At 35.4% G+C, this 27,789-nt stretch overlaps 1 protein-coding gene across 3 annotated transcripts in view; it reads right to left on the reverse strand.

The window, feature by feature from the left end:
* MYO16 (myosin XVI) overlaps positions 1-27,789 on the reverse strand; it is a 700,871-nt gene that overhangs the window by 446,543 nt on the left and 226,539 nt on the right. For all 3 annotated transcript variants that reach the window (XM_064361880.1, XM_064361879.1, XM_021677383.2), the window contains exon 4: positions 23,718-23,861. In XM_064361880.1, coding sequence (XP_064217950.1) covers positions 23,718-23,861 — 144 coding nt within the window. The remainder of the gene's footprint in view (positions 1-23,717; positions 23,862-27,789) is intronic.

Here is a 27,789-nt window from a genome sequence, read left to right on the forward strand (position 1 = left end):
CCCACAGACTGAGTACAGAATGCCCTCATCCTTGTGGGTGGGTACCATCCAACTGAGGGCCTGAATAGAACAAAAAGGTAGAGGAGGGGCAAATTTGCTTCTGACTGAACTGGGGCGTCCTTCTTTTTCTGTCTGTGAACATCAGCACTCCTGCTTCTCAGGCCTCTGGACTTAGACCATGACTTACTCTCACCCCTGCTACCAAACTGACTCAAGACTTTAGATGTGGACTAAATTACATCACTGGCTTCTCCACCTTGAAGGGGGATGGTCATGAAACTCTCAGTCTTCATAATCACATGAGCTAAGAACTATAATAAATCTAATTATCTCTTTCTCTCTCTCTCTGTATGTACGTGTCTATACACACACACACACACACACACACACACACATATATATATATATATATGCCTGAGGATATATTATTTTCTCTAAATCAGGACTATATTATCCATTCTGTTTTATAACTATTTTGTCAATCATTAATCTGCCAGCTTGCTTCACCTCTCAAGACCATCTTGATTACCATGGCCCATGTTTCCATTTCTCCTCTTCTAAGCCACATTATAACCTGAGCAATCCTAACAGCATTCATTCCAACCTTCCAATCCTTTCTCTCCCACACATCAAGAAGGATCATCTCCACGTGACGATTTGACCACAAACCTGGCCAATCATCACTTTAAAATCCCTACTGGTTTCTAGTCAAGGTTTCATGTTGGCCTTCTTTCAGACCTGCACCTTCTCATCAAAGGGTCCCCACATAAGCTGTTCAACTGCCTGGTATGTTCTTCCCTCTCCATGTGTTGCACATACCTGGGTCATCATGGGCTCTCATCTGGAGGATCAGCACCTCTGGGAAGTCTTTCCAAACCTTCTGTCTGTCTCATATCCTTGATTACCACACTCTTCCTTCACATAAGTGTGTGTTCTACAGAAAACAGTCTCACCAATGCTACTTTCATGCCATTGCTCACCATTCGAGATCCTACTGATGTGAATGCTGATAACTTTTCCTGTAGCATCCTAGAGTAGCCCCTCAGCTAAGATAACTCACACCATGTCTAGAATTTGAGATTCTTAATAGCAAGTCTTAGTCATGCTGTCATTAAATGGAGCAGAGATCAGTCTACTCATGTATATCATAAAATTTACTTTCCACCTATGCCACTAGCTCAAATTATGTTGTTTCCTTTTCTGATTAGAACCCTCCTCCTCAGAATTCCATAGCATGTGGAAGATTCGGTGACTCTGGTATTTAAGAATGCGAGCCCTACCTTCATGGAAATGAGGCTTACTGCATCCTTTACTATTTTCTAGTTACACTACTTCATCCAAGCCTGTGTATCTCACATTTAGGCGTGTTTCAGCCTCACGTCAGTCTTCATAGAGGCCCTCTTTCCTATGTATTTACTTTCCCTACTCTATATCCAGTAGCGTGCCATCTACATTAAATGCACACTCCAGATTAAGACTCGACCACATCAAATAATGACTCACATGCTATGTCAAGCATACGAGGCAGATATTTCATCTTTCTAGACCTGTTCTTGAGTTATAATGGTAGAAGCATTTTGTCATTTCTAGACCTGCTTTTGAGTTACAATGGTGGAAGCATAGTCAGAGAGGGAAATAAAGCTCAGCGTGAATGCTACATGACTTTTCACTTCCAGGAACTATTTTCAGGTGTATTTGACCCTGGTGGTGGCCCAGGTGCCGTGTTAAATTATAATGGGGCACAGTGGCACAGCGTCTCTCATCAAGGGCTCTGGACTTGCCTATTTCCTCAATTCTTCCAAAGATTGCATTAGTAGGAACGTTCTAGAGCTGTAAGCCACTCCACAGTGTGGGTGTCTTAGAGCAGTGCATCATGACGAACTGTTTCGCTGAAATACAGTTGGCAATAGCAAGAAGAATCCTTCAATTCAATGCCTCAAGTATAGAAAGAACCAGATTTGTCAACATTCATCTTTATCTTCAGAGATTTCCATATTTGAACTTATTTCATTTTAGTCATAGAGGAAGGAAATTGATAATCATGCTTTACTGGAAATACAAATCTCTCAAGCTATAAACTATTCATCCTTTATAAATGTAAAGAATTGGATACAGCTTCAGTTGCCCAAAAGATGACTTAAAGGATTGTGACATCTAAATATGGAACGCCATGCAGCCACTAAATTCATGTTCAGGTAAAATATTTAAAACCATGGAAAAATATTCACAAAATGGTATGAGGTTTAAAAGAAGCAATATGTGTATAAAACACATCCAAATTTTAGGTGTGGGTTTTATACCCACTCCACCCATCCACCCACTCACACATAGAGAAGAGGATATGTATTAAAAATGTTAATATTGGTTTTCTCTGATTAGTGGGACTACAGGTGACTTTCATTTTCCTTTGTTTTTTTTCTTTATTTTCCAATGCTTTTAAAATAAATGTGTATTCCTTCTGTAGCTAGAAAAATGAAACATCTTACAAAAATAACTTTTAAAAATTAAATATAAATACTTTACAATATTAATGTATACGATTCAAATTTTAAATTTTCCTCTAATAAAATATAAAGGAAAAAAATTATCTTGAAAAGCACTTTCTAACAGGGAATATAATTTATCAAAAATAAAAGCATAAATAAATGAACAGAGTAAATAACAAAGTTTTTCTTAGACCTTGGGTATAGATGGTACAGACGTGTTTCTCCAACTTATTAAACCCAGGCGAAAACATCATTTGCCCACATTTGTATCAGACACCTATGAAATGCTGCAATGTAGACACTTCTCAAACATACATAATTCAAAGGATTTCATGTAAAATTATAGAAACTTCATAAAGTACATATTTTTGAGTTGCATGCTCTTACATCTAAATAATACTTTTTCTTCTACTGAAAAATAAGTCCAGAAAAGAAAATCTTAACCATCAACACTGGAAGTTTTAAAAAACGTTAACTCACAATAGAGCATGTTATAATAAATTAACTCACATGCTAGGTAAAAATACAGGTCTTTTATTTTCCTGTGTAGATACTTTATATTAAGTAGAAAAATAAAATTAGAGAACTCAATGACAATAAAAAGTCATGTAAAAATTTGACAAATTTCAATGTAAAGGGTTGTCAATATAATGCTAAGTTTTGTGCCACAAATACAACACAGAAGTAATGGAAGCAGTTCAAAAATGTATTACTATTCTAACAATGGCAACCACGATTAAGAGAATTCCTGAATATTTAATACATCTGTACAAAATGGTCTACTTGAAATTTTTATTCCATAGTACTGTAAGAACATCTCGAGTTCACTGCCGAGTGACTGCTGAGTGAACTGATACGTCATTAGACACAAACCACTTCACGTAGTAACTTCAGTAAAAATACATTGGCAATCATAATAAATGAGCAAAAAAATCAGATTTGAAGAATTCAAAATCCAGCCATTCTTTAAAATTACTTCATTTTTTGAACTTAAATATAGTGTCACTACAGTTGGACAAAAAACACCAATCATAAAAACAACTAAAATAATTATATATATTTTTAGGATCTATGCCTTTGAATTTTTTTTTTTTTTTGCAATTTGAAGAGAAAAATTACAGAGTAGCAAGACATATCTATTTGCTCTTAATAATTATGTCAAAATTAAGATAAAATGATGTGTTTTCTTACTCAAAAGAATAATTGTGATGAGCTGAAAGATCTAAGATGGTATTGAGAATTATCTCATAAAAATTAAACATTTTGGTAGTTGTATAATGATTTGCACTATGTTCAATGGGCACATCTATTTATGTATTCAGCAAAATTTTCATCTATGTCTGCTCTAGATCATTTGTGTGCCTGATTTCCCCGGGCTCAGCTTGTAAACCCTCATTTCCTCTCCCTAAGCAATCTCTTAGATATTCTCTGCTTGTTCTGCATGCTACACCACAGATTGCTGTGACAGCAACAGTTCTACTAGAACACAATGACTGCCTTACCAGAAATCACTGCTGACCTCTTCACTTAAATTATGGGTCCCCTCTCTCCCAATCTATGTCCGCCCTAGATCATTTGTGTGCCTGAGTCCCCTGTCTCCTGAATGCTGTCTCACATTTATTGCCATCAAAACTTTATACTTCTTATAACTTTTTATGACATTAACCACATGTTCTGTCCCTCTTTATATATATATATACACACACACACACACATATGTACACACACACACACATATATATACACACACACACACATACATATATGCATATATCACATATTTATTGTGTATATGGTCCTCCTGTGTTTTCCTAACACAGAAATGCTCTTTATATTTTTTATTCTTCACTAAAATCGCAGAGTGTAATGCCAAACTAATACCATGTACACTGTAAATGCTTATTGAGGAAAGGGATAGGCTTGACTTTATGTAACATTCCACTGCTGGAGGATGGACAGGCAGAACCATGCAGACAATAAAGTTCTTGATTGTGGAGTTTATTTGTAAGAACATCCTTTACCAAAGCCACACAGCTAGGAAGAGGACTACCTGGGTTTACACTAAGGAGCAGACAACTCTAGAATCTTTGCCATTTGCCACAATGTTTTATTTCAACCTTAAGGTCAAGGAACCATTTTTAAATCTATTTCTTTTACTTTAAGACTTTACCATTTTTATTGCACACACACACACACACACACACATACACACACACATCCCATGGTCAGAATCTGTTACTAGCAGTTTTATTCATGCTCAAAAATTTTATTCAGTATGTCAATACAGTTCTCCATTAGAGAACTATATACATCAATAATCTGTGCATTAATTTATTCCTTAGCATTGACTGGGCTGAGCTTGAGGAAAACCCTCATTTCCTCTCCTTAGGCAATCTCATAGACATTCTCTGCTTGTTCTGCATGCTACACCCCAGAGTGCGGTGACAGCAACAGTTCTACTAGAACACTGTGACTGCTTTACCAGAAATCACTGCTGACCTCTTCACTTATTTATCCTATAAATGCAGGTGATGTGAGAAGGTGATATGAAATCTACTGTAATATCAACACACACACACACTGTCAGCTGTCTGAGATCTGCCAAATCCTCCAACGTAGCCTCTTTTTTGTCTATGTTTTGTAGTGACCACTTATTTAGGTAGCAGGATTTGAAAGGTGCTGACTCTTACTACCTTTGTGCAAGTCGATGTAGGTCTTGATTCTTTTCCAGTTGATTATCATTTTATAAGTTCATTCTGATGGCCCAGAAAGAACTTATTTTTAGAAATGCACCTTAAGAGCAGCTGCAGGAGCTCCTCAGTAGCAGACTTAAATACATCTCATACTTTCTATATTTTTAGAATTTAAAAAGCAAATACATTTTAATTAATACCTATGTCAAAATCCATTTTGCTTCCTTGAGTGCACATGAATTGACAGTATTACTGTGATGATATCTCTTGTAGAATCCTCTTAATATTTTTGGTTATGAAATGAGTAAATAAAGCCATTCCCAAAAAGAAAGAACTCCTAAACTGAAAGACGCATTTTAAAGAATACAAAAACATATATACATAATCCTCCAAAGAAACAGGGTTATATTTTATTGTTATTACATCTGCATTATCTTTTTAGTAGAAATACTGGTGCACTGTCCCATCTACCCCATCTCTTACATCAACCTTATTAACATATTTAATACATTTCTGATATACAAAAATGTAATACTGTTTTACATAATCATTTTCATCTATAAGTTAAGGCCATATAATCTTTCAAAACAAAATGGAAATCCCCAGTCTCATAACAAAGTTTAATGGCACAAGCTTTCTTAATGTCAATGAACAGTGGGTTAATGAAACGTCTCTTAGGATTTCTGCCAGTGACGAATGACTATAACATTTGCACTTAAACAGAGTTATCCCAAGAATCCTAATAGTCCTGTCTTTATAGCTGCCTCATGAAATTAAGTATAACCTTTGTAAGAATCTGTGCCCCTTACTAACCAATAGATACACACATATGTACTAGTTTGTAGGTGCCTGCTTACACAGGAAAACCTACTACAGATATTTTCACAGAATTTTTCTGAAAAAGAACATAAAATTACAGATAGTGACTTCTATAAGATTTTTCTCAAGTCACAATGAAACTTGGTCTTTCTTGATCTCCTGAAACATAAAATTATGTATAATTTTTGTTGGAAAACCCACACTTAAAAAACATATTTTAAATTAATATTTTATTTGAGGACAGTTTTAGACTTGAAAAGGAATTGTGAAATACCACAGAGTGTTTCTATATACCTTATACAAGTGTCCTCGATCCCCAATTCTTACATTAGTATGGTATAACTGTTATAATTAATGAAATTCTACAGATACATTATTATGAACTGACGTGCTCACTACATGCAAACCCCTCTAGGTTTATATCTTATTTTGCATCTGTCCCAGGACCTCATCAGAATACGACATTGCATCTATTAGTCCTATCTCATTGGGTTACTTTAGGCTGTGATGGTCTCTCAGACTGCCCTTGTTTTTTATGACCTTGACAGTTTTGAGGAGTACTAGTGATGAATTTTGAAGACTGACCCTCAGCCGGGATATGCAGGATGTTTTCTTATGCTTAGACTCTGCCTGTGTGGTTTTAGAGGTGTCCCACAGAGGTGGAATGCCATTCCCGTGACATGACATGAAGGGTATGTCATATCAGTATGGCTCACCACTCTTGAGGTCTCTGTCACCACCTGACTGACGTAGTCTTTATCAAGTCTCTCCACTGAAAAGTCACTTCTTTTTCTCCCTTTCCAGATTGTAAACTTTGGAAAGAAGTCACTTGGAGCAGCCCATATTTCAGGAGTAGGGGTTTATGCTACAATTCTCTGAGGATGTAGAATCTACATAAATTATTTGGAATTCTTCGGCACAGTAGATTTGTATATTCTACCCCATTTATTTATATTATTTGTGGATTAATGAATATTTATTTCATATTTAAGTAACCCAATACTACTGTTTCATCATGTTGCTCAAATCATTTCAGCATGAGCCACAGGGAAGGAGTTCTTTCAATTGGCTCTGAATTTCTTTGACATACTCCTTTAAAAAAAAATCACCTTCCAAGTTTCGAGCACTACAAGCTGATGCAGGCTCATCTTACAAATTTTACGCAAGACCTAGATTTAGTCATTTTTCCCAAAATCACTTTTTTTATTGGAAAGTTACATGGGGACCCAAGATTTTGGAGGTCAGTGTGCTCATTGCTATGAAAGTATCATGGATTTGGCCCTTTCAGCTGACAGAGGAGGGAAATGTGTGTGTGTGTGTGTGTGTGTGTGTGTGTGTGTTAACATATATATACACGCACACATAAATATTTCTATGTATAACCATCTGTAACCCTATTAAGCTAAACATGCGCTCATACTGATATTGTCTGCTCTAATCCATCACCACGAGTCACTCTAGACCCTCCCCTTGCTTATTTGCAAATTTCTACTGCATCAGTGAGAAAGCTGCCTCCCACCATCCATTTATGTAATTGTCCACTTCCAGTGTACATGTGACATGTGTGGCAGTATCAGAATTTTTTTTTGAGACTGAGTCTCACTCTGTTGCCCAGACTGGAGTACAGTGGCATGATCTCGACTCACTGAAACCTCCGCTTCCTGGGCTCAAGCAATTCCCCTGTCTCAGCCTACTGAGTAGCTAGGATTATAGGTGCATGCCACCATGCCCAGGTAATTTTTTTTTTTTTTGTATTTTTAGTAGAGATGACCTTTAATCATGTTGGCCAAGCTGATCTCAAACTCCTGACCTCAAGTGATTACCCCACCTTGGCCTCCCAAAGTGCTGGGATTACAGACGTGAGCCTCAGCACCCCGCCCAGAATTGTTAACCCATGCCTCCATGAGAGGTAACTTTGTGGACTGAAGTAGAGTGCTAAGATGTTTTGCCTTAATCTCACAGAGGCCAGTCATTATTGACACCTTTCTTTTTTCCATCCTCTTCAGGAAAATTGTTTCAGGAGTTTGCAATACATTTATATTCTGTTGTCAAATTCTGTATTCCATCTTTGGATCCCAGGACATCCTAAATGATTGTTTTTGTTTACATACATTAAGGTTCACATTTTGTGCTGTAAGTTTCTTTTTTGTTCATAAAGCCATAGTGTCGTGTATTCACTATCACAATATCATACAGAAGAGTTTTACTGCCCTAAAAATCCCCTATGCTTCATTCACCTATTTGACCTTCCTCTTTGATCTCCAAATCCCTGGCAACCACTGACATTTTTTACTATCTCTGCAGTTTTTACTATTTCCAGAAGCCTTTTAAAACTGGCTTCTTTCACTTGGATGGCATATGCATGTAAGATTCATCCATGTCTGCTCATGGCTGGTTAGCCAGTCCTGTTTTATTGCTGACTCCTGTTTCATTACATGGTGATCCACAGTTTGTGTATCCACTTGTTTACAGAAGGACATTCTTGGCTGTTTCCAAGTTTTGGCAATTATGAATAAAGCTGCTATAAATATTTGAGTATAGGCTTTTAAATGGACATAAGTTTCAACTCATTTGCATAAAAACCCGGGAACATGATTGCTGGATTGTATTGTAAGACTATATTTAACTTCGTTAAGAACTGCCAAGTGTCTCCAAAGTGGCTGTGCCATTTTGTTTCCACCAGCAGTGAATGAGAGCTCCTGCTGCTCCGCATCATTGCCTAGGAATGTCTTACTAGGTTTTGTTTGGCTTTGTTTTGTATTTTGGCCACTGGAATGGGTACATGGTAGTTCTGCATTTTGTTAGAATTTACAACTGTCTAATAACAAATGCCACTGAGCATCTTTTTATATGCTTGTTTGCCATTGTGTATCTTCTTTGGTGAGGGGTCTGTTAAGATCTTTTGCCCATTCTTAATTGGGTTGTTTGTTTTCTTATTGTTGAGGTTTATGAATTCTTTGTATATTTTAGCTATAAGTTCCTTCTGAGATAAATTCATAGGAACAGGGAGTAAAGTGGTGGTTATTAGAGGCTGAGAGTTGGGGGAATTGAGATGCTGGTCAAAGGACAAAAATCTTTAGCCAGATAGGAGGAATAAATGCAAGAGATTGATTACATATCATAGTGACTATATATGGTTAATAACAGTATATTGTATACTTGAGGACAAATATTTTAAGTGTTCTCACTGAAAAAATTATACGCATGTGAGGTAATGCGTATGTTAATTAGCTTGATTTAGCCATTCCACAATGCATACCTATATCACAGTGTTATGTTGTACAATATAAATATGTACAATTTTATGTGTTCAAAAAACCCTGCCAAACCAAAAAAAAATTATCAGATACTTGTTTTATATATTATAGTCCAAGTTATCAATTTTGCTTTCATTGGTTACAATTTTGATATTAACAGATGTATAAAAACTCATCACCAAATCATAGGTCACCTAGATTTTACCTATGAGTTCTTCTGAAAGTTTTAAAGTTTTTTTTTGTTGCATTTAAGTCCGTGACTCGGTTTAAGTTAACTTTGTGAAAGGTTTAAGATCTGTTTCCAGGTTAATTTTTTTGCACAGAGAAGACCAATTGTTCCAAGACTGTTTCTTTAAAAATGTACTTTTTCCCTTTTGCTTCGCTGTGCTTTGTCAATGATCACTGGACTATACTTATTTTGGTCTACTTGTGGGCTATCTCTTTTGTTTCATTGACGTATAGGAAAATCTTCTATTCTTTCACGAAAACCTGTGTTGATTACTGTAGTTTTATAATAAGCATGTCAATGTAGCTTGCGATTTCATTAAATTTTTACTTTTTCCTATTTTTAATTTATTTCTGCTCCAATTATTATTCTCTCTTCTGTTTGATTTAGGCTTTAGTTGTCTTCTTTCTCTAGTTTCCAAAGGGGAGAGCTTAGATTACTGCTCTTGTGTCTTTCTTCTTCTCTAATACATGTATTTAATACCATAAATCTCTCTCTAAGCTTTGATTTTGTTGCATCCCATACATTTTGATACATTGTACTTCTGTTTCTATTTAGCTGAAAACATATTTTAAATGATCTTGAGACTTCTTTGGCCTACACATAATTTTTAAGTGTGCTGTTTAATCTCAAAATATTTGATGATTTTCCAGAAATCTTTCTATTACTGGCTTCTAGTTAACTTCACTGTGGTCTGAGAACATATTTTTTATGTTTGTTCTACTTAAAAAATTTTAAGCTGTGTTTTATTGCTCAGGAGACAGTCTACCTTGGCATGAATTATTCATATGAGATTGAGAACAATGTGTGTTTGCTGCAGTTGACTGGAATACTCTGCAAATGTTAATTCAACAGAGTTGACTCATGCTGTTGTTCATGAAAGTGGACATTTGCCTACTCTTTTTGTCTGTTTGATCTATCAATTCCTGAAAAATGGACAGTGAAGTCTATAATAGTGGGTTTCACTATTTCTCCTAAAATTCATATAGTTACTGTCTTTTGATTAATGTTGGCATGGTAGATCTTTCTGCATTTACATTTATCCTGCTTGCATCTTTATATTCAGTGTGGTTTCAAGTAGACAACCTAGAGTTGGGTCATATATATTTATCAGTACCAACTATCTCTGTCTTTTAATTGATGTGTGTAGACTATGCACATTTAAAGCAATTATTGACACAGTTGCATTAATCTGTGTGTTTCTATTTTCCATGCATTACATTTGCCCTTTGTTTCCATTTTCTCCTCTTGTTCTGCCACCATTGATTTAATTGATCATATTATATGATCACATTTTATATCCTGTCTTAGCATGACAATTATACTTATGAAAAATTTATACTGGTTGTTCCAAAGTTTTCAATACACATTTTTAACTAATCCAAGTCTACCTTCAAATGACACCATATAGATTCACATGTAGTGCAGGTATCTTATAACACAGTATTCCCACACCCTCCTCTCTGCCCTCTGTGATATTACGGTCAGTAGTTTTACTTATCCTTATGCCATAATAACTCAATATATTGTTATCATTATTACTTTAAATAGTCATTTTAGATAAATTTAGAATAAAAGAAAAGTTGTGTGGGGTTATTTTTTGCCTTTATTTATTTCTTCCTCAATAATCTCTATTCTTCATGTAGTCAAACATTCTGACCTATACAATTTTCCTTTTTTTATTTTTGTCTTTTTAACAACTTATTTTAACATTTCTTGCAAGGCAGGAAGTCTGCTGGCAAAGTATTGGCTCAACTTTTGTTTGTCTGACAAAACTTTATTCTCTTCCACATGTGAAGGATAACTTTACTGGAAATACAATTCTATGTTGGCAGTGTTTCTTTTTAGCATTTTAAAATATTTCACGCCACTCACTGCTTTCATGATTTCTAGAGAGAAGCCCATTGTGATTCCTTATGTTTTTTCTTCTACAAGTAAAGTACTTTTTCTTGCCTAGCTTTTTTCAAGATTTTCTATTTTTGTTTGGTATTCAGCAGTTCAAATACGCTGTACTTAAGTATAGCTGGGTTTTTTTTGGTTTTGTGTTGTTTGATTTTTATGTTTATCTTGCTTGGTGTTCTCTGAGCTTCCTGGATCTGTGGTTTGGTGTCTGTCATGAATTTCAGAAAGTTTTGGCCATTATTAAACCAAATATGTATTCTGCCTTTTCTTTTTGTTTTTAAATTTTATTTTTTTAATTCATACAAAGTAGATGTACATATTTTGGGAATATATGTGACAATTTAATACATTTATATCATTTATAAGGATCATATCAGTAAAGTTGGGATATCCATCATCTTAAATATTGTCTTTTCTTTATGCTATAAACATTCTAATTCTTCTCTTCTAGCTATCTTGAAATATACAATAGATTATTATAAACTACAATCACCCTACTAATCTATCAAATACTGCATCTTATTTTTTCTATCAAAGTGTGTATTTATTCTCTCTTTCTTCTTCTTCTGGTACTCCCATTACACATGTCAAACCTTTTGAAATTATTCTGTAGTTGGTGACAACCTAAATTGAAAAAAAAGAAAAAAGAACAAAAAAGAAATTATTCTATAGTTGTTTCCTGTCACTTTGTTCTTTTTGCATTTCAGTTTAGAAAGTCCTGTTGGCTGTCAGAGGCGGCTCTCTGATTCTTCCCTTGCCTATATTCAGGCTACTGAGGAGCCCATCAAAGGCATTCTACATTTTTATTGCAGTGCTTTTGATTTATAGAGTTTCCTTTGGTTTCTTTAGTAGAGTTTCCATCTCTCTGCTTATATTGTCCATCTGTTCTTGTAAGTTGTCTACTTTTTCTCATGAGAATCCTTTGTATATTAATAACAGTTCTTTTAAATTTCCTGTCTGATAATTTTAATATCTGTCATATCTGTGACTAGTTCTCATGCTTTTTTTACATCTTCAAACTGTATTTTCCTTGTCTTTTTACATGTCTCTTAATTTTTCATTGAAAGTCACATATTAGGTATTAGTAACTGAGGTAATTAGGTCTAAGAAGTGAGAGCTTATCTTGATCTGGCCAGAAGCTGGGCTGTGTTTAACGTCTGCTGTAACTCTAGAAGCCAGAGGCTTCCAAAATTTCTTTGTTTTTGCCTGTCTCTTGACTTTGTACTTCCAAGTACTCCTCTGCAGAAAATCTGTTTTATGGATAAAATCCTTTTAACCATAATCCAGTACTGTTTAACCAATGCCCTCCTGGCATGGTGGTAAGGTCTATGGGAGGAACAAACATTTGATAATCTTATGATTAAACTTAGCTCAGACAAGAAAACTAGGTGGTGCCTGGAGTGAGAGAAATGTCTTTCCTCCAGGTGAGATCAGGCTCTGGTAGTCTTTCTCCCTAGAGGAGAAGCTTTTCTTGCGGAGAATATTTGACAAGGATTAATCTTCACTTCTCTCTTCCAGAGCCACAATAGGACCTCTCTCAGATCTTCCCTGTGGGAACCTGGTGAGTTCCTTGTGAGAAACTCTATCGTTTTACCTAGAGGTAAAAACCCATGAAAATGGGGGGCCCCCTAAGACTGTGGCCCCCAGAGTTACCTCACTCCATACTAGTCTGCACTCAGCCTCCACCAAGTCAACACACTGCCATTTAAATATTCCTACCAGTACAGGACTCCTGTCCTTCTGCTCCAGGACACCTGCATCCCCTCAGATTTTAGAGTTGATAGGCTTTTCCCTACGACTTAGTTCTCTGATAGGTCCAAGAAAAGTCACCGAGTTTCAATCAGTTCAGATTTGTTTTTGTTGTTAAGACAATAAGTGTCATAACAATTTTTCTTAACAGAGTGACAATTACGAACTGATCTTGAAATTAGAAATCTTACAGATTTATTTTTTCAATGACACTTTATTGCTTATCTTCTAAAATCTAATATTATAGTTCTAATCACGGTTAATATTAAGTAAGCATTTTTACTGCAGATAGAATATTTTATCACCATAGATTCTAGTGATGGGAGGATTTAAGTAGCAGCAGATTTATAAAATCAAAACCTAAAAAACAAAAGGCTCTTGTCTTCAAAGGCCACTAACAGCACAGGAGCTGAATAGCCTCTTTCAAATTTTTACTGTTCATGCCAAAATACACGACTGTGGGTAAAAAATGAGACGCTTGCCCAGTTTCCTTCTATGGCCAACTTGCCTTAAGATAAAGTGACATATATTAAGTAGAATAAACAATTAAATGAAAATGCATCTGCTGATTTCACAAAAGTATCGAAAGCATCCATGGCCAAGGCCATCTGAAAGGCTCCAGTGGGCTGAAGTCAGATAGTCTGGATTGAGAACTGTCCAGAGCTGCTAAGTGGGGTCAGCAGAATCACACTGTTCTTAGAGAAGCTTCAGTGTAAAAGTGAGAGGAACAGTAAAGAGGCAACTAAAGAAACAAGTTTGATTATTTTTTCTGTTTTTTAATGCTTAATGAAAGATACTGGGACATAAATATGAATTTAAAGGAAAAGGATACTAGAATGACTGAAAACGAGAGGAATAAGGAGAAATCCTTGGAGAGGTGACTATGAGTAGAATTTAGTGAGTGGGTGGAGGGATTATTTAGCTTAAAAGGAGAATAAACACCTCTTTAAGAATGAAAGAAAGGCAGCAAATAAATAGAAAAAAATCAATCATTTGTTAGTAGGAAGTTGAAAGCGTTCAAGCTTGAAGACTTCGATTTTCTCAGTGCAGTCAAAGGCAAGATCAACTGATGAGAAAGAGATTAAATATTGTATGTGTGGTCATTTACATGAAAAGTTGATATTCAGACGCTTGGCCAGGATTTTCTACCACAGTTCACACAGGAAAACTAGACTTACCTTGAACCATTTAAATGTATACTTATTTTCTACAAAGGGGTGTCACCTGAAATAGCAAAGGCAGCTTGTGTCTTGATATGTAAGAAACTGATGAAAAGGGAATTTATAACAAACTGTAAACAATTTTAGGTAGTAGTATTTAACCTAGGAATCGTCTAAACAACTAATGTGTAAAGGTTTGGAACGATTTAATTTTGATCTATCAATGTAAGCCACTTCATATAAAATAAGCCATATGTCTATGAAATATTTACTGTTTCAGCAATGATGGAATGGTTCAGTTCCAGCAGTTGCCTGCAGCGCCCATTAACATGATCTAGTTCCATCTTGCCCATTACTTACAGAACAGGTCACACTCCATCCTACAGGCAAAGATGTTACTAATATCAGATGTTCAAACACAAAAGGCCAAGGATTAAGAAAATGCTCCCTGTAATTTCCAGTAATCAATCCATTGTTACTGAAGTAAAAGACTGATGATGTCATTGCTGAGCCTCACTTAGCAAATGACTATCCATTGGCTAATATTTCCTCCTACAACTTCCGATTTCATGCAGTGAAAAAATCTTTAAAGATCTCCTCACTGAATATAAAGTGAGAATTCAGCAATCTGATATTGCCTATCACCCCTTTCAAAAAATAGAACTATTTAAAATAGTATTTGGACTTTTACTTCTCTATTATCAATTTTTTGAAATTATGTATGATGGATATTCTTTATAGTAAAATTCAATGAATAATTCCAGGATACAAAAGGTATCAAATTACTTCCACCCCAATTTTTTCAATAAGAAAAAGTAAAAAGCCTCAGAAGATGAGTCAGTAACATTGGTGATCCTTTTTCCTAAATATAAGCATCATAAGTTGGTTTATGCAATTTACATAAAGTAATACCCCTTTAAAGTAAGTAATAGTAACAAAAAAAGATTTTGTTTCTTATGGCTTGAAATGCAACTATTAAAATGTGCATATTTGTTACAGCTTTAGAACTGCTAACTGTACAGACTAGCTTAGCAACTGTGGCCACTTTGTAAAATTAAATGTGAAAATTTAGATCTGGCATGCAGCAGAAAAAATGGAAACCTTTTATCTAAAATCACATCGGAAAAGAAGTGAGAATTGAGCAATGCTATTCAGAGAACATGCCCTATAAAAATCACATGACCAAAATAGCAAAGAAAAGTCCATTGTTCCTCTCTCAGCAAGCAAGTGACTGAGCAGATTCTGAGGGTATTTCACAGGAATTTAACTCAGGGCATAGCTGCATTGATTCCACATCTTAGAAATAAATACATATCAATATGTACATGTTGAAATAAACATGAAGTCAAGATTTTTAAGAGAATAAATCACTTTTAGCTTTGTGAATTTACTTTTGCATAACAAAAAGGCTTCTCAATCTGAGAAAAAGTAAAATATCTTGGAATTATTTTTTTAAAAGTAGAAAAACATATTTGAGTTATAGAGCATTGGTGCTTGGGTATAGTGCAAGTTAGATAATATTTTGAAAATTAAATTATATCAACTGTAAAATAAAAATTATATATTTGATATGCTCAAATAATAAAAATATAAGTGAAAAAATTCTTAGTGGACAAACTTTATACAATTATAATATATAATCACAAAAATAGAATTTAAAAAATTATCATGCATTAAAATATTGTCTGGGGGGAGCCAAAACATTTGTATTTGAGATTTCACGCCACTGCCAACCTCTCTGATAACAATAAGGATTAGGACTGGGTGTGGTGGAAGACACCTGTAATCCCAGCACTTTGGGAGGCTGAGTCAGGTGGGTCACTTGAGTTCAGGAGTTCAAGACCAGCCTGGCCAATAAGGTGAAAACCCACCTCTACTAAAAATACAAAAAATTAGCTGGGCGTGGTGGTGTGTGCCTGTGGTCCCAGCTGTTCAGGCAGCTGAGACATGCGAATTGCTTGTACCCAGGTTATGGAGGTTGCAGTGAGCTGAGATCATGCCATTGTACTCCAGCTTGGACAACAAAGTAAGATTCTGTCTCAAAATCAAACAAACAAGCAAACAATAAGGATTATCAGTGTAATGCTTATGGCGTAGAAGCACTCTTCATACCCAGTGAGATAATACAGCTAGGAAACTGCAAAACCCTATTCAACAATATGATAGAAATTATAATAATGAGGCCCTCTTTTGTTCAAATTGGGAAAATGTATTATAAAGACGCATCACTTTTTGACCCACTCCAATTCCTAAAATATATTGGGCTTCAATGACTTCTATTTCATACTTAAAATTCAGAAAAGTGTCAATAGTTTTGCTTAATAATAAACACATTTGATTCTCATTCTTCATGCATTCCCTATTCGCAGATTTACTTACTTGCTAACATTTATTTGTAACACTAAAATAATTTCTCATGGCACTTTTGTGATAATTTGTGAGCCTTAACAGAATGATGAAAAATTTTAGTCAGCCAGGGTTCACATTCACAGCTGAGGTCATATACTACACCTTTTTTGAGGTTAAAAACTACCTGTTCTTTTAGCTCTCATAGAGTAAACAAGTATCCTTTCTGTGGTCTATTTAGTGCCATTTTTTCACGTTTTAGTTGTAAAGGTGGCCCCCAAGTGTACTGCTGAGGTGCTGTCCAGTGTTCCTAATTGAGAAGGATTTGATGTGCTTTAATGAAGAAACTAAACGTGTTAGGTTTCACTTGGGAGTGAGTTATAGCACTCACTCAATTAGTTCCATGTTAAAGAAGCAATATTACATATTAAATAAGGTGCCTGCAAACAGACACATAAAATGAGGTGGTAGGCTGATCTGTTCATGAAAATACTGTGTCCAGGGATTTGAAGGAACCTAACCTTGTCTTTCCTCTAGGAACGAAGCTCAGTATTTGCTAACTCTGTGTTCATAATGACGCTATATAATAAACTACCTTGAATAAGGAGCATCTACTCTGTAGTATTTCTTAATATTTTCCCCCAATTTTAAATAATCAAGTTAAAAAGCTGTGTTTAAAAAAAAAGTATGATAATATTAAAGTGAAAGTCATATTATTAGCCCACTTAGGGACTCAGCTCTGAATGAATTAAAAGCAATATAGCACCAGATCAGAATGGTCAGGGGTCCAAGCTCTGATGCTCGCCTTTACAGGATCAAATCTTGTTTCTATGACTACTACTGTCTGGCCTTCAGCATGTAGATTTGCCTTTTTTGAATCAGTAGCCTCAGCTACATAAAGCAGAAAATGCTGGCACCTTCATAATATAATTCTGTGAGAATCAAGGGAGTTACTAATTGTAAAGCATGTGAAAAATGCCTGCTGCATATGGAGGACTGCATAAAAGTTAATTGTTAGTGTCTGCTAGAGTTTTCATTCACAGTAGCAAAGCCTCCTCCAAAATAAAACACATTTGTGGCTCAATTCAAGCAGCACTGTTCTAGTGCTGTTAAGTAGACGATGACACCCCTCTACACCCACTTACATGTTTCTCCTTAGCAATTCACAATAAATCATCATCTCACACATCAATAAAATTATTTTTATAGATGACTTCCTGAAGAACGTGAAAAATGTGGTTCGAATATATCTTCTATTCATTTTGAAACCCAATCTCCTGCCATTCACTCTATTCTAATGTTCTCTATCTCAGTAAACAAAAATTACAATGGTAACTTTTCAGGTTTCAGGCCAAACAAGTGGAAGTCGTCTGTGACTTCTGTTCTTTTACTCAACCCTAAATCCAATAATCACACAAAATACAGACAATTCTGCCTTCAAAATCCTGTCTATCCAGATGTCAATCGCTTCTTGCCACCTCCACCACTTCTAGTCTGGACAATAGAGACCTAAATGTTCCCTGTTCTTCTCAGTCGTATAATTTCAACAGGGCAGCAATGTGATCCTCTTAAACTGAAGCCATCATGTCACTCCTTCTCTCACCTTCTCCTCAAGGCTTCCCTAATCACTTACGGTAAAAGTAGCTTCTCAAGCCTTTGCAAAGGCTTGATCTCATCCCCCTGCCCTTCTGACTTCATCCACCACCAGGCCCCCTGTCACTTCACTGCAGCTGTGCTCGTCTCCTTGCTGTCCTTCCAGCACACAGACCCTGCCACATAGCTTTCTATGTGCCGTCCCCTCTGGCCGACACACTTGGACCCACGTATCCACGTGGCTCCCAGCTCACATGTGACCTTTTTCATGAAGCCATCTTAATACTCTGTTCCTTTCTTCTCAACCTTACCAAAACTTCTTACTAGTTGATATACTATTATTTTCGTCATTTATGTGTTTCATCTGCTTTTCCTTAATAGAATGTAAGCTCTAAAAGGCAGGGCTTTTTCTGCTTATGCTCCCTGCTGACTCTCTTGAGTACACACAGTTATCACAGATTTCATAAATGCATAAATGCTGCAGTCTCTCTGTCCATCATTAAGCTTTGGAAAATGGAAAGAAGATAGAGCATGCAGCCTTAAACACTGGACAACAGCATTTCATCTGGGAAGTAAAATAGATTTCTCTTTTGAGGTTATTGGCAGGAACATATTTTTATAGTAATTAGAATTTTTATGACAACATATTTTATCAACATTTATTTAAATAAATTGCTTCTGTGGATGGATACTTAGGCTGGCTGTAACGTGGTATGAATACAGCTACTCAGATTTGCTGAATCCATTAATCAAATTTCCCAGGGGTTCATTTGATTAATTGCATTGTTTGTTTTCACCATTACTGTAGATTATAAAATATGTTCTCATTCACCATGTAGCACTAAAACATAGTAGTCATTCAATAAACATTTAGTAAATGAATGAAGGAAAAAACAAACTGTAATTTCCTTTAGGGCAGGGCTTATGTTCATACATAATTGGTGATCATTTATATTTATTAGCTAAGTTAATGAAGATGATGATTGGTTAGTAGAAGTTATTGAATGAGAGTAACTAACAGATACATTACTTTGTATATTAGGTTGGATTATTCTACATTGTGAGAAACAGGGCATTGCTGAGCCTTGAAAATTTTGCTAATAATTTGAAAATTATAGATTTAACTCCATGATCATCCATGAAATACAACTAGATTACTTTTCCTCTCAATTCTGTCTGGTGAAGAAAAGCAAACTCATCCAATTTTGAGATCATTTATGTGCTAAAGCAAGCACTTGTAATACAAGAGTAGAACATGTGAAGTAAAAATGTCTAGAATATGTAAAATGGTGGGTGTGGTTGTATGACAGCTTTTATTACATATGAGTTGATACTGTCAATATTTTTCAGGCTGAACTCCAAAAACTAGCCTGCTTGCTTTCATTCATTTGTTGATTCCTATATTTAGCTTGAGAGTTAATATTTGAGCATACACTAAGCATCTATCAAGTGCTAGGTGCTGTTTGAACAAACAGCAGTGCATGCACGCGCTAACTGCTTCTGTGACTTGCTAGAAGCTAATTATTTATTAAATGCCTAACTTGAAGCTCCTAGGGAACACTGCTGGTGTAAGTTAGATAAAGAATTACTGAATATACATCACATTGTTCCAGGCAGAAGAGATGTTTATTATAAAGGCAACTGGCAATTAATGCAATTGAGTTGTTGCCATGGGAACAAATAGGAGTTATAGAAACTGGATCTCATAAGAACAAAGAGAAAAATAAGTCATTATTTAAACAAGCATAATATTCACAGTGGGATGAAATATCGAGGAACATGGATAATGTACTGCTAATCTTAACAGTAAATGGGGGTGTGTATCAAAGAATGGGAAAATAAAACTACAGAGAAGGAGTATCTAGAACTCTCCACATCCTAATAACTTAGCACTGAGTCTGACAGTGATGCGAGGGTATTCCTAGTTAGAACAATAACATATCACTTCTCAAAATTGTTACCCTTTTTCTAAACATTTATTTACAAGACTAGGATTGGTGCCATTTTCTAATCAAATTTCCTTTGGAAGATGCTGCTTAGCCTCAACATGAACAAAGCTAATGTCTATTTCCTCAGTCATACAAGGAGTCAGAGGAAAGGTCTGAGGGTCTGAGTAACTTGCCAGTATATTTAATTTATTCTTATAATTATGTTGATACCCCAGATACCAGCCCTGGTAGCCAGCCCCAATCCTAGCTCTGGTTATAAACATATCTCCTTCTTGTGCTCAGGGTGGTCTAAGCGTTTTGCTACCTCTAGCCTATTGATGCTAGTTCTGACAATTATGCTGTATTAGTCTGTCCTCACACTGCTATGAAGAAATACCTGAGACTGGATAATTTATAAAGAAAAGAGGTTTAATTGACTCACAGTTCTGCACGGCTGGGGAGGCCTCAGGAAACTCGCAACCATGGCGGAAGGCACCTCTTCACAGGGCAGCAGGAGCAATAATAAGAGCCCAATGAAGGAGGAAGCCCCTTATAAAATCATAGGCTCTCATGAGAACTTACTATCACAAGAATAGCATGGGGGAAACCACGCCCATGATTCAGTTACCTCCCACCGGGCCCCTGCCATGACATGTGGGGATATGGGAACTACAATTCAAGATGAGATTGGGGTGGGGACACAGCCAAACCTTATCATATGCTATCTGTGATACCAGTCTCGGAGATGCTGAAGGGGAATCATTTCATGTAGTTACAGATATCAAACCTTTGAGTCACTACACTGTTATTTTATGAGCTAGTTTGCATGAAATGTAACTCACATTTAACTCTTTACTTTTTTTCTCACAATTTGGTTCATCAACTCAGAGCTGTTCCTGCAATATTTAATTGTGAGTATCATATGAGATACCAAGATCTATACTCAGTGGAGACTGCAGAAAGAAGGCAGATCCTCTTGCTCTTTCCCGTCAGAAATAAGAAACGGTGACATCCAGAATGGAGGAAGGGAAACCTGGCTGGCAGTGAAACTGAGATCTCACAAACGTGTCTGAACTCAAGAAACTGAAGCCTGTGTCCAGACATTTGCATTGAGGAAACAGAAGAAGGATTTTAAAATGTTAAGCACAACCACATGAATATTCATTTGTGAGAATAAGTATGGCCATTCTGCACGCAGAAAAAAGAGCTTCTTTTGGCATGGCTTAATGTAATTAACAATAATTAGGGGAAAGAAATAGAGATGGGCTTTGAAAAAATTACTGATTCTTAAAACTAGTATTTAGAAAAAAGACAAATCAAAATATAGAAAAACTGCAAAAGTCGTGAATCAAACTTTTCTATCTCCTTCTTTTATAACTGAAGCAGCCAGCTGAACTATCAAAAAAATATATCAAACAACTGCTACGAACTGAGTTCCTCCTTAAATAACCCAACTGAGTGCTCTATGAGTTGTGAGAATTCTAAAGATTTCCAAAGTTGATCATGTCATAGCATTACTGGAAAGGCGATTTGGTTCCTTTCTGTAATATATTTTATAGTTTGTTTTTTTTTCAATTCTGGGGAAATCCTATGACTTTTATGGTGAATGGGTAATTTAGTGCCTTTTAGGCTCTGTGACTACAAAATAAAGATCTTGGTTTATAAACAAATCAGGTAGATTTTGATGCCTTTTTCACATAGAGAACTAGCCCTCTAAAAGTTTATATTTCAAGCTAAATAATATTTATTTTATTTGTCTTTCCTTATTAATTTAATATGGCCTCAATCTTCCAGGATTTGAAAGGAATACATTTTTAGTGACAAATATTTCTACTGTAAAAAACTGTATATATATTCTAAGTATACACATTCCTGAGGGAGAAATCAGAGAAAACTAGACAAAATTAAACCTTATACAGGATTAAGAGATTCCCAATTTACAGCCTTTAATACCAAAATATTTTTGTTCATAAATTTTATTTATATATATATATTGGGGACAAAAATCTCACTGTCACCTAGGCTGGAGTGCAGTGGTACAATCTCGGTTCACTGCAACCTCCATTTCCCTGGTTCAAGCAATTCCCCTGCCTCAGCCTCCTGAGTAGCTGGGATTACAGGCATACACCACCACGCCTGGCTAATTTTTTTGTATTTTTAGTAGAGATGGGGTTTCACCATGTTGGCCAGACTGGTCATCAACCCTTGACCTCAGGCAATCCACCCGCCTCGATCTCACAAAGTGCTGGGATTACAGGTGTGAGCCACCTCACCCCCTATTCATAATTTTAAAAAGTGGGGAAGAGGGGCAATGTGGTATATTTAAAATGTTTTCCACAAAAAGCTATGCTCCCTAGAACTGTAGATGTGACCTTATTTGGGAATAAGGTCTTTGGAGATGTAACCATGTTAAATGAGGCCATCTGCCTTGCGGTGGGTCCTAAATCCTATGATGGGTGTTCTGAAAGGAAAGAATGAGAGATCTGGACATAGTGACACCGAAGAAAGTCATGTGCAGATGGAGGGAGATGGGAGTGATGCTGATATATAATCTGGGGACCATCAGGGACTGCAGGGGCCACTGTAACTAGGAAGCAGCAGGGGAAGTTTCATTTCTAGGGCCTGCAGGGGGAGCCTGGCCCTACCCGCACCTTGACTTCAGACTACTAACCTCCAAACTGTGCCTGTGTTCAGCCACCAACTATGTGGTAATTGGTACGGCAGGCACAGGAAACTCATACTGACAGCATGGCTCAGTGACACAAAATGGACTTCTGACAATGAACTCGAGTTCTTAACTATCGTTTGCTTTTGCTTGGAGCAAGTTGTTTAATATATGTGAGCATCAATTTGCTTTTGTGTAAAATCTTGAGAGCTTTCATAAAAAAATGTGAAAATCCAGGTGCTTAATAACAAGCCATTAAGAAGTTAGATAATTTTTAAAATAAATAAAAGCAAATCATTCCTACTTGTATATTCCACTGTGTTTTCTAAAAATTACAAATAGTTTCTTACAATCTTTTCTAGAGATCACTGTTCCAAAATGAAGTACGTGTGAGGATCAACGTCTGGATGTAATATTAACTGACAACAACCACCAAAACAACGCACCCCAATGCTTTACGTTTAAAGTTCTCATTTTCACGTAAACCAACATGGTAGACAATTCTTTACTAGATACAACCAAGAACAAAAAAATTCAACATAAACCATATCTCCTTATACTGTTATGCTTCTTTGGCTAAAAATTTAGAAATGAGAATGAATTGAAAAACAAAATTATCAAACCATTTTAGTTGAAACTAACTTGTATCAAGGCATGAAATTCCCAAGGAAAGGCAAGAGAAGTTGCGACTGGCATAGTATCTGCACAATTTGTTTTATAAACTATGTGACCCACAACCTTAGTCTCTAATTCTCTTGTATTCTAAGGGGATAAATGATAGCCTATGCAGATTTTTCTTAACCAAAATATTACATATTGTAAAATATAGTTAAATATATAGCCTTTTACATGCCATCAAATTTTCAAATGGTAAGCTGAATTGCTTTACTTACTAATACGAGAAGCAGGACAATATCAGGGTTATCACATGCACAGGCAATGTGCATGGGTGTCCAGAAGTCTTCATCCTGGTGATTGATGTTGACTCCTCTGTCAATCAGAATTTCTGCAATGAAGGCGTTATCATACCGAGCACACTAAAAGAAAGAATACAAGGTAATATCCAGTTATAACAAACTATGATATGGCTTTTTCCAAATGTCCACAGATTAAAAAAAAAAAAAAAAACTTCAGTACCAATTTTGGAACTTGAGAGGTGAAGCTAACCTGAGAAAAGCTGTATTTCCCCAACTAACCAACAAAGAAAGGAACATATGCAAGACTTATGGGGAATTGGGTCAATGAATAGCAGATAGAAGGAAGAAAATTGGGGAAGATAGTAGGAAGGTTAAAAAAGTACTTTACTTATTGGTTTTTGTTTCATTTGATGATAGGATTATTTTAAAAAAAACTTGAACCATTTACAATAATTATCTTTCTAAAAATACAGAGTTGATCATAGTACCCTTCTACTCTAAAACATGCATAGTTTATCACTGCCAAAAGAATAAATTTAACTATTTTACTGCATCCAAAATAGACAATGCCCTTCAGAATCCCTCTAACTTAATTCCTCAACATTCCCATATGTAACCTTCACCCTAATCACATTTCACAGCATATTGTAAAAGCTAACAGCTGAAATTAAAGAGTCTCCTAATATGAATTTTAATGATTTTATAATGTTGCACTTTATATAGGTTCAATAATTCACTAAATCAAACCAGCCAGAAACTTAACTTTATTATTATTTATAGTTCAAACTCAGGTAAATATTGTATGTGTAAGTCAGCTGGCATCATGGGTGTACGATCTATGCAATGGTGCTTAAATGAGCCTTGTGCTTTGATGATCTGCCTTTACCATCTTGAATTTTTAATAATTTTTGAAAAGTCCCACATATTTATTTGCATTGGCCTCTTCAAATCATCCAGTCCTTTTATTAGTATTTTTCATATTTACATCTATAAGTTACATTAATGTCAAATGCATATTAGTAAAATTAGTTTTAAAAAATTATTAATAAATAGGTCAGCAAGATTTCTGGGTTAGAGATACATACTTCTTATGTGATTCGGATGCATAGAACAGATTTCCCTCCCCAAAAGAATGCCAATCAATACTCCCACTGGAAGCATTGTCATACAAATGTATCCACCAATTCACTGGATATTATCATTAGAAAGAAATCATTGGAAATTTTCTGCTTCCCTGTAACGGGGACCAGATTTACCTTCTTGCTTGAATCAACTAAAAAACAAAACCAAAATGTATGACCTCTGAATGATGGATAGCAAACAAGATAAATCCTACTACCGTTCCAGCCTCCTACCTGGAAAGAGTTCCCAAGCTACAGCACAGAAAGAAGAACCCGGCTTGACCAGGGCTGGCTCTTGAAATGTCTTGAGAGACCAAGGTGGTTAAATTTCACAGAGCAGAGTAGCAGAGAGGACAAAGCTGCACAGAGGAAAAACTTTAAGGTTCTAAAGAATGCCTCCCTCAAGTGCTCAGCTGAATAATGATCAGTGCATGCACTCTAGGAAACTGCCCAAGGTCAGGGAAAAAACTGCCTGAAAAGAAAGAGGACTCAGGGCTCATGAATTGCAAGAAACAGTGCCTGTTCCTGCCAACCAGACTGAAAACCGCGTAACCTACAGGGCAGTGGGTAGAGTACTAGATGTGTTTTGCTTCAGTGGAGGGGAAATATGAGTCCTAAACTAAACGCTGCTCTGTTCTCAACTAAAAAATTTCAAATTCAGGTCCTAGAAAGATGAAAATGTTTCCAAATAACTTAGTAGCCCCCAAAGAGTTCAAGATTATTTACAAAACTATTGAATATCCAAGAATGCGAAATTTACTGTGTCTAGAATCCAACAACAAGAAAAAAATGCCAAGTATACCAATAAAAGCAGGAAAATAGGATCCACAATGAACAGAAAAAAAATGATAATGGAAACAAACCAGGAAGTGATACATCTGTCAGAATACACACATCTGGGTGTTAAAACTGTATTTATAACTATATTCTCTATGTTCAAAAAGTGAGAGGAACTATTGAAGATGTTAATGACATACATGGAAGATATTAAAAAGACTCAAATTTAACTTTCAGAGATGAGACCTTCAGTGGCTGAGACGGCAACAACAGCAGACAAGATATTTCAGAAGAAAACATTAGTGAACTTCAAAACAGTAATGTAAATTAAACAAAATAGGACAAGGAAAGAAAAATGATTTTTTAAAATGGCAAAGCATCAGTGATCCGTGGGATATCTTTTCAAAAGATTATATCAGAAAGAAGAGCATGAAGAATTGTGACCATGTGAGTTACATATAATCATTTAGTATATTTAAAATATAATTGTCTAAACATCACAGAGTATGAGGTTTATAAAATATAGAGATTAAAATATATTATGGCAATAAAACAAAGACTGGAAGGGGGGAAATGAAAATACAATATTGTAAGTAATGTTTTTATGCTACATGTGAATGGGTAGGATGCTATTTGAAACAACAGAGGGTTAAGTCAAAGGTGTACCCAAAAAATACTAAAGCAACCACCAATATAACATGTACGGTGCATAAAACCACAAAAGAGATAAAGTTGAATCACCAAAAATACTCAAACCTAAAGAAGGCAGAAAAAGAGGAAAGAGAAATAAATAGGACAAGTACTAACAAATGTAAGATTTCAACTTACACACGTCACCATATAAATAAGTGTAAATATTCTAAACGACACAATTAAAAGGCAGAGAGTATTAAACTAGATAACAAAGCAAGACCTAATAATTGTCTCCAAGAAACCCTGAACACTTTCCACTGAAAGTGGAAACCAAGAAGATGACAATTCACTTTTACCATTTCCCTTCAACATTCCACTGGTAGTTCTAGTCATGGCAAAAAGGAATGAATAAGCAACCAAATTCATCCAGATTGAAAAGAAGAAATTAAAACTGCCATCATTCACAAATGACATCATCTATGTAGAAAATATAACAGAATATAGACACTTACTAGAACCAATAATTAAGTTAGCAAAGTTGAAAGATACAAGATCACTACACAAAAATGAAAGGTATTCCTATATGCTAGCAGCAGATTTTGGAAAATATTTTTTAAATGAAGATAGCATTAAGAATATTGAAATGCTTAGGGATAAATCTGACAAAATATCTATAAGATCTGCACACCAAAATCAACAAAACATTAGTGAGATTAAGTCTTTTTAAACCTAAATAAATGGAAATTTACTGTGTGTTCTTGGGTCAGAAGACACAATATTGTTAAGAAACCAGTCTTTCCCAAATTGATCTGTAAATTCAATCCAAATGTGTTATAATTCCAAAAGATGGTGTTTTTTTTTTTTTTTTTTTGTAGATATTGAAAAGCAGAATCTAAAATTCACAAGTTAATGCAAAGGACCTAAAATTGCCCAAAAAGCTTTAGGGTGGAGAAACCCAAAATTTGTGGACTAAAGCTACCTAATTTCAAGACTTATTATGAACTTATAGTAATCAAAGCAGTGTGGTCTTGGCATAAAATCAAATGAATCAATGAAACACAATAGAAAATTTAGAAATAGATCAATTCATGTATGGACAATTAATTTTTAAGAAAGTAACAAGGGCAATTCAGTGAAGAAAGAATGTTCTTTCAGTCATTATACTGAAACAATTGGGCACACATATGTATAAAAATCCTTTTGACCTACATTTTGCCCTATATACAAATTTTACTTATAATGTAAAATTGCAAAAAATGTAAAACCAAAAATTACGAAAGTTCTAAAAACAACATGACAGAAAATCTCAGTGATGTTACTAAAAATGCAGTCTATCAGGGGAAATATTAGTTAAGTTGAATTTAATTAAAATAAAAATCCTCTACTCTTCAGGAGATACTTCTCAGAGAATAAAAAGATAAGTCGTAACCTAAGAGAAAATATTCCCAAAACACCTATCTGTTAAAAGACATTTATCAAGAATATACAAAGAACTCTCAAAATTCAGTATTAAAAAA

Source organism: Aotus nancymaae, unplaced genomic scaffold (genome assembly GCF_030222135.1).
Source record: "Aotus nancymaae isolate 86718 unplaced genomic scaffold, 86718_ANA_hifiasm-v0.15.2.pri h1tg000044l, whole genome shotgun sequence".
Classification (NCBI taxonomy): Eukaryota; Metazoa; Chordata; class Mammalia; order Primates; family Aotidae; genus Aotus; species Aotus nancymaae.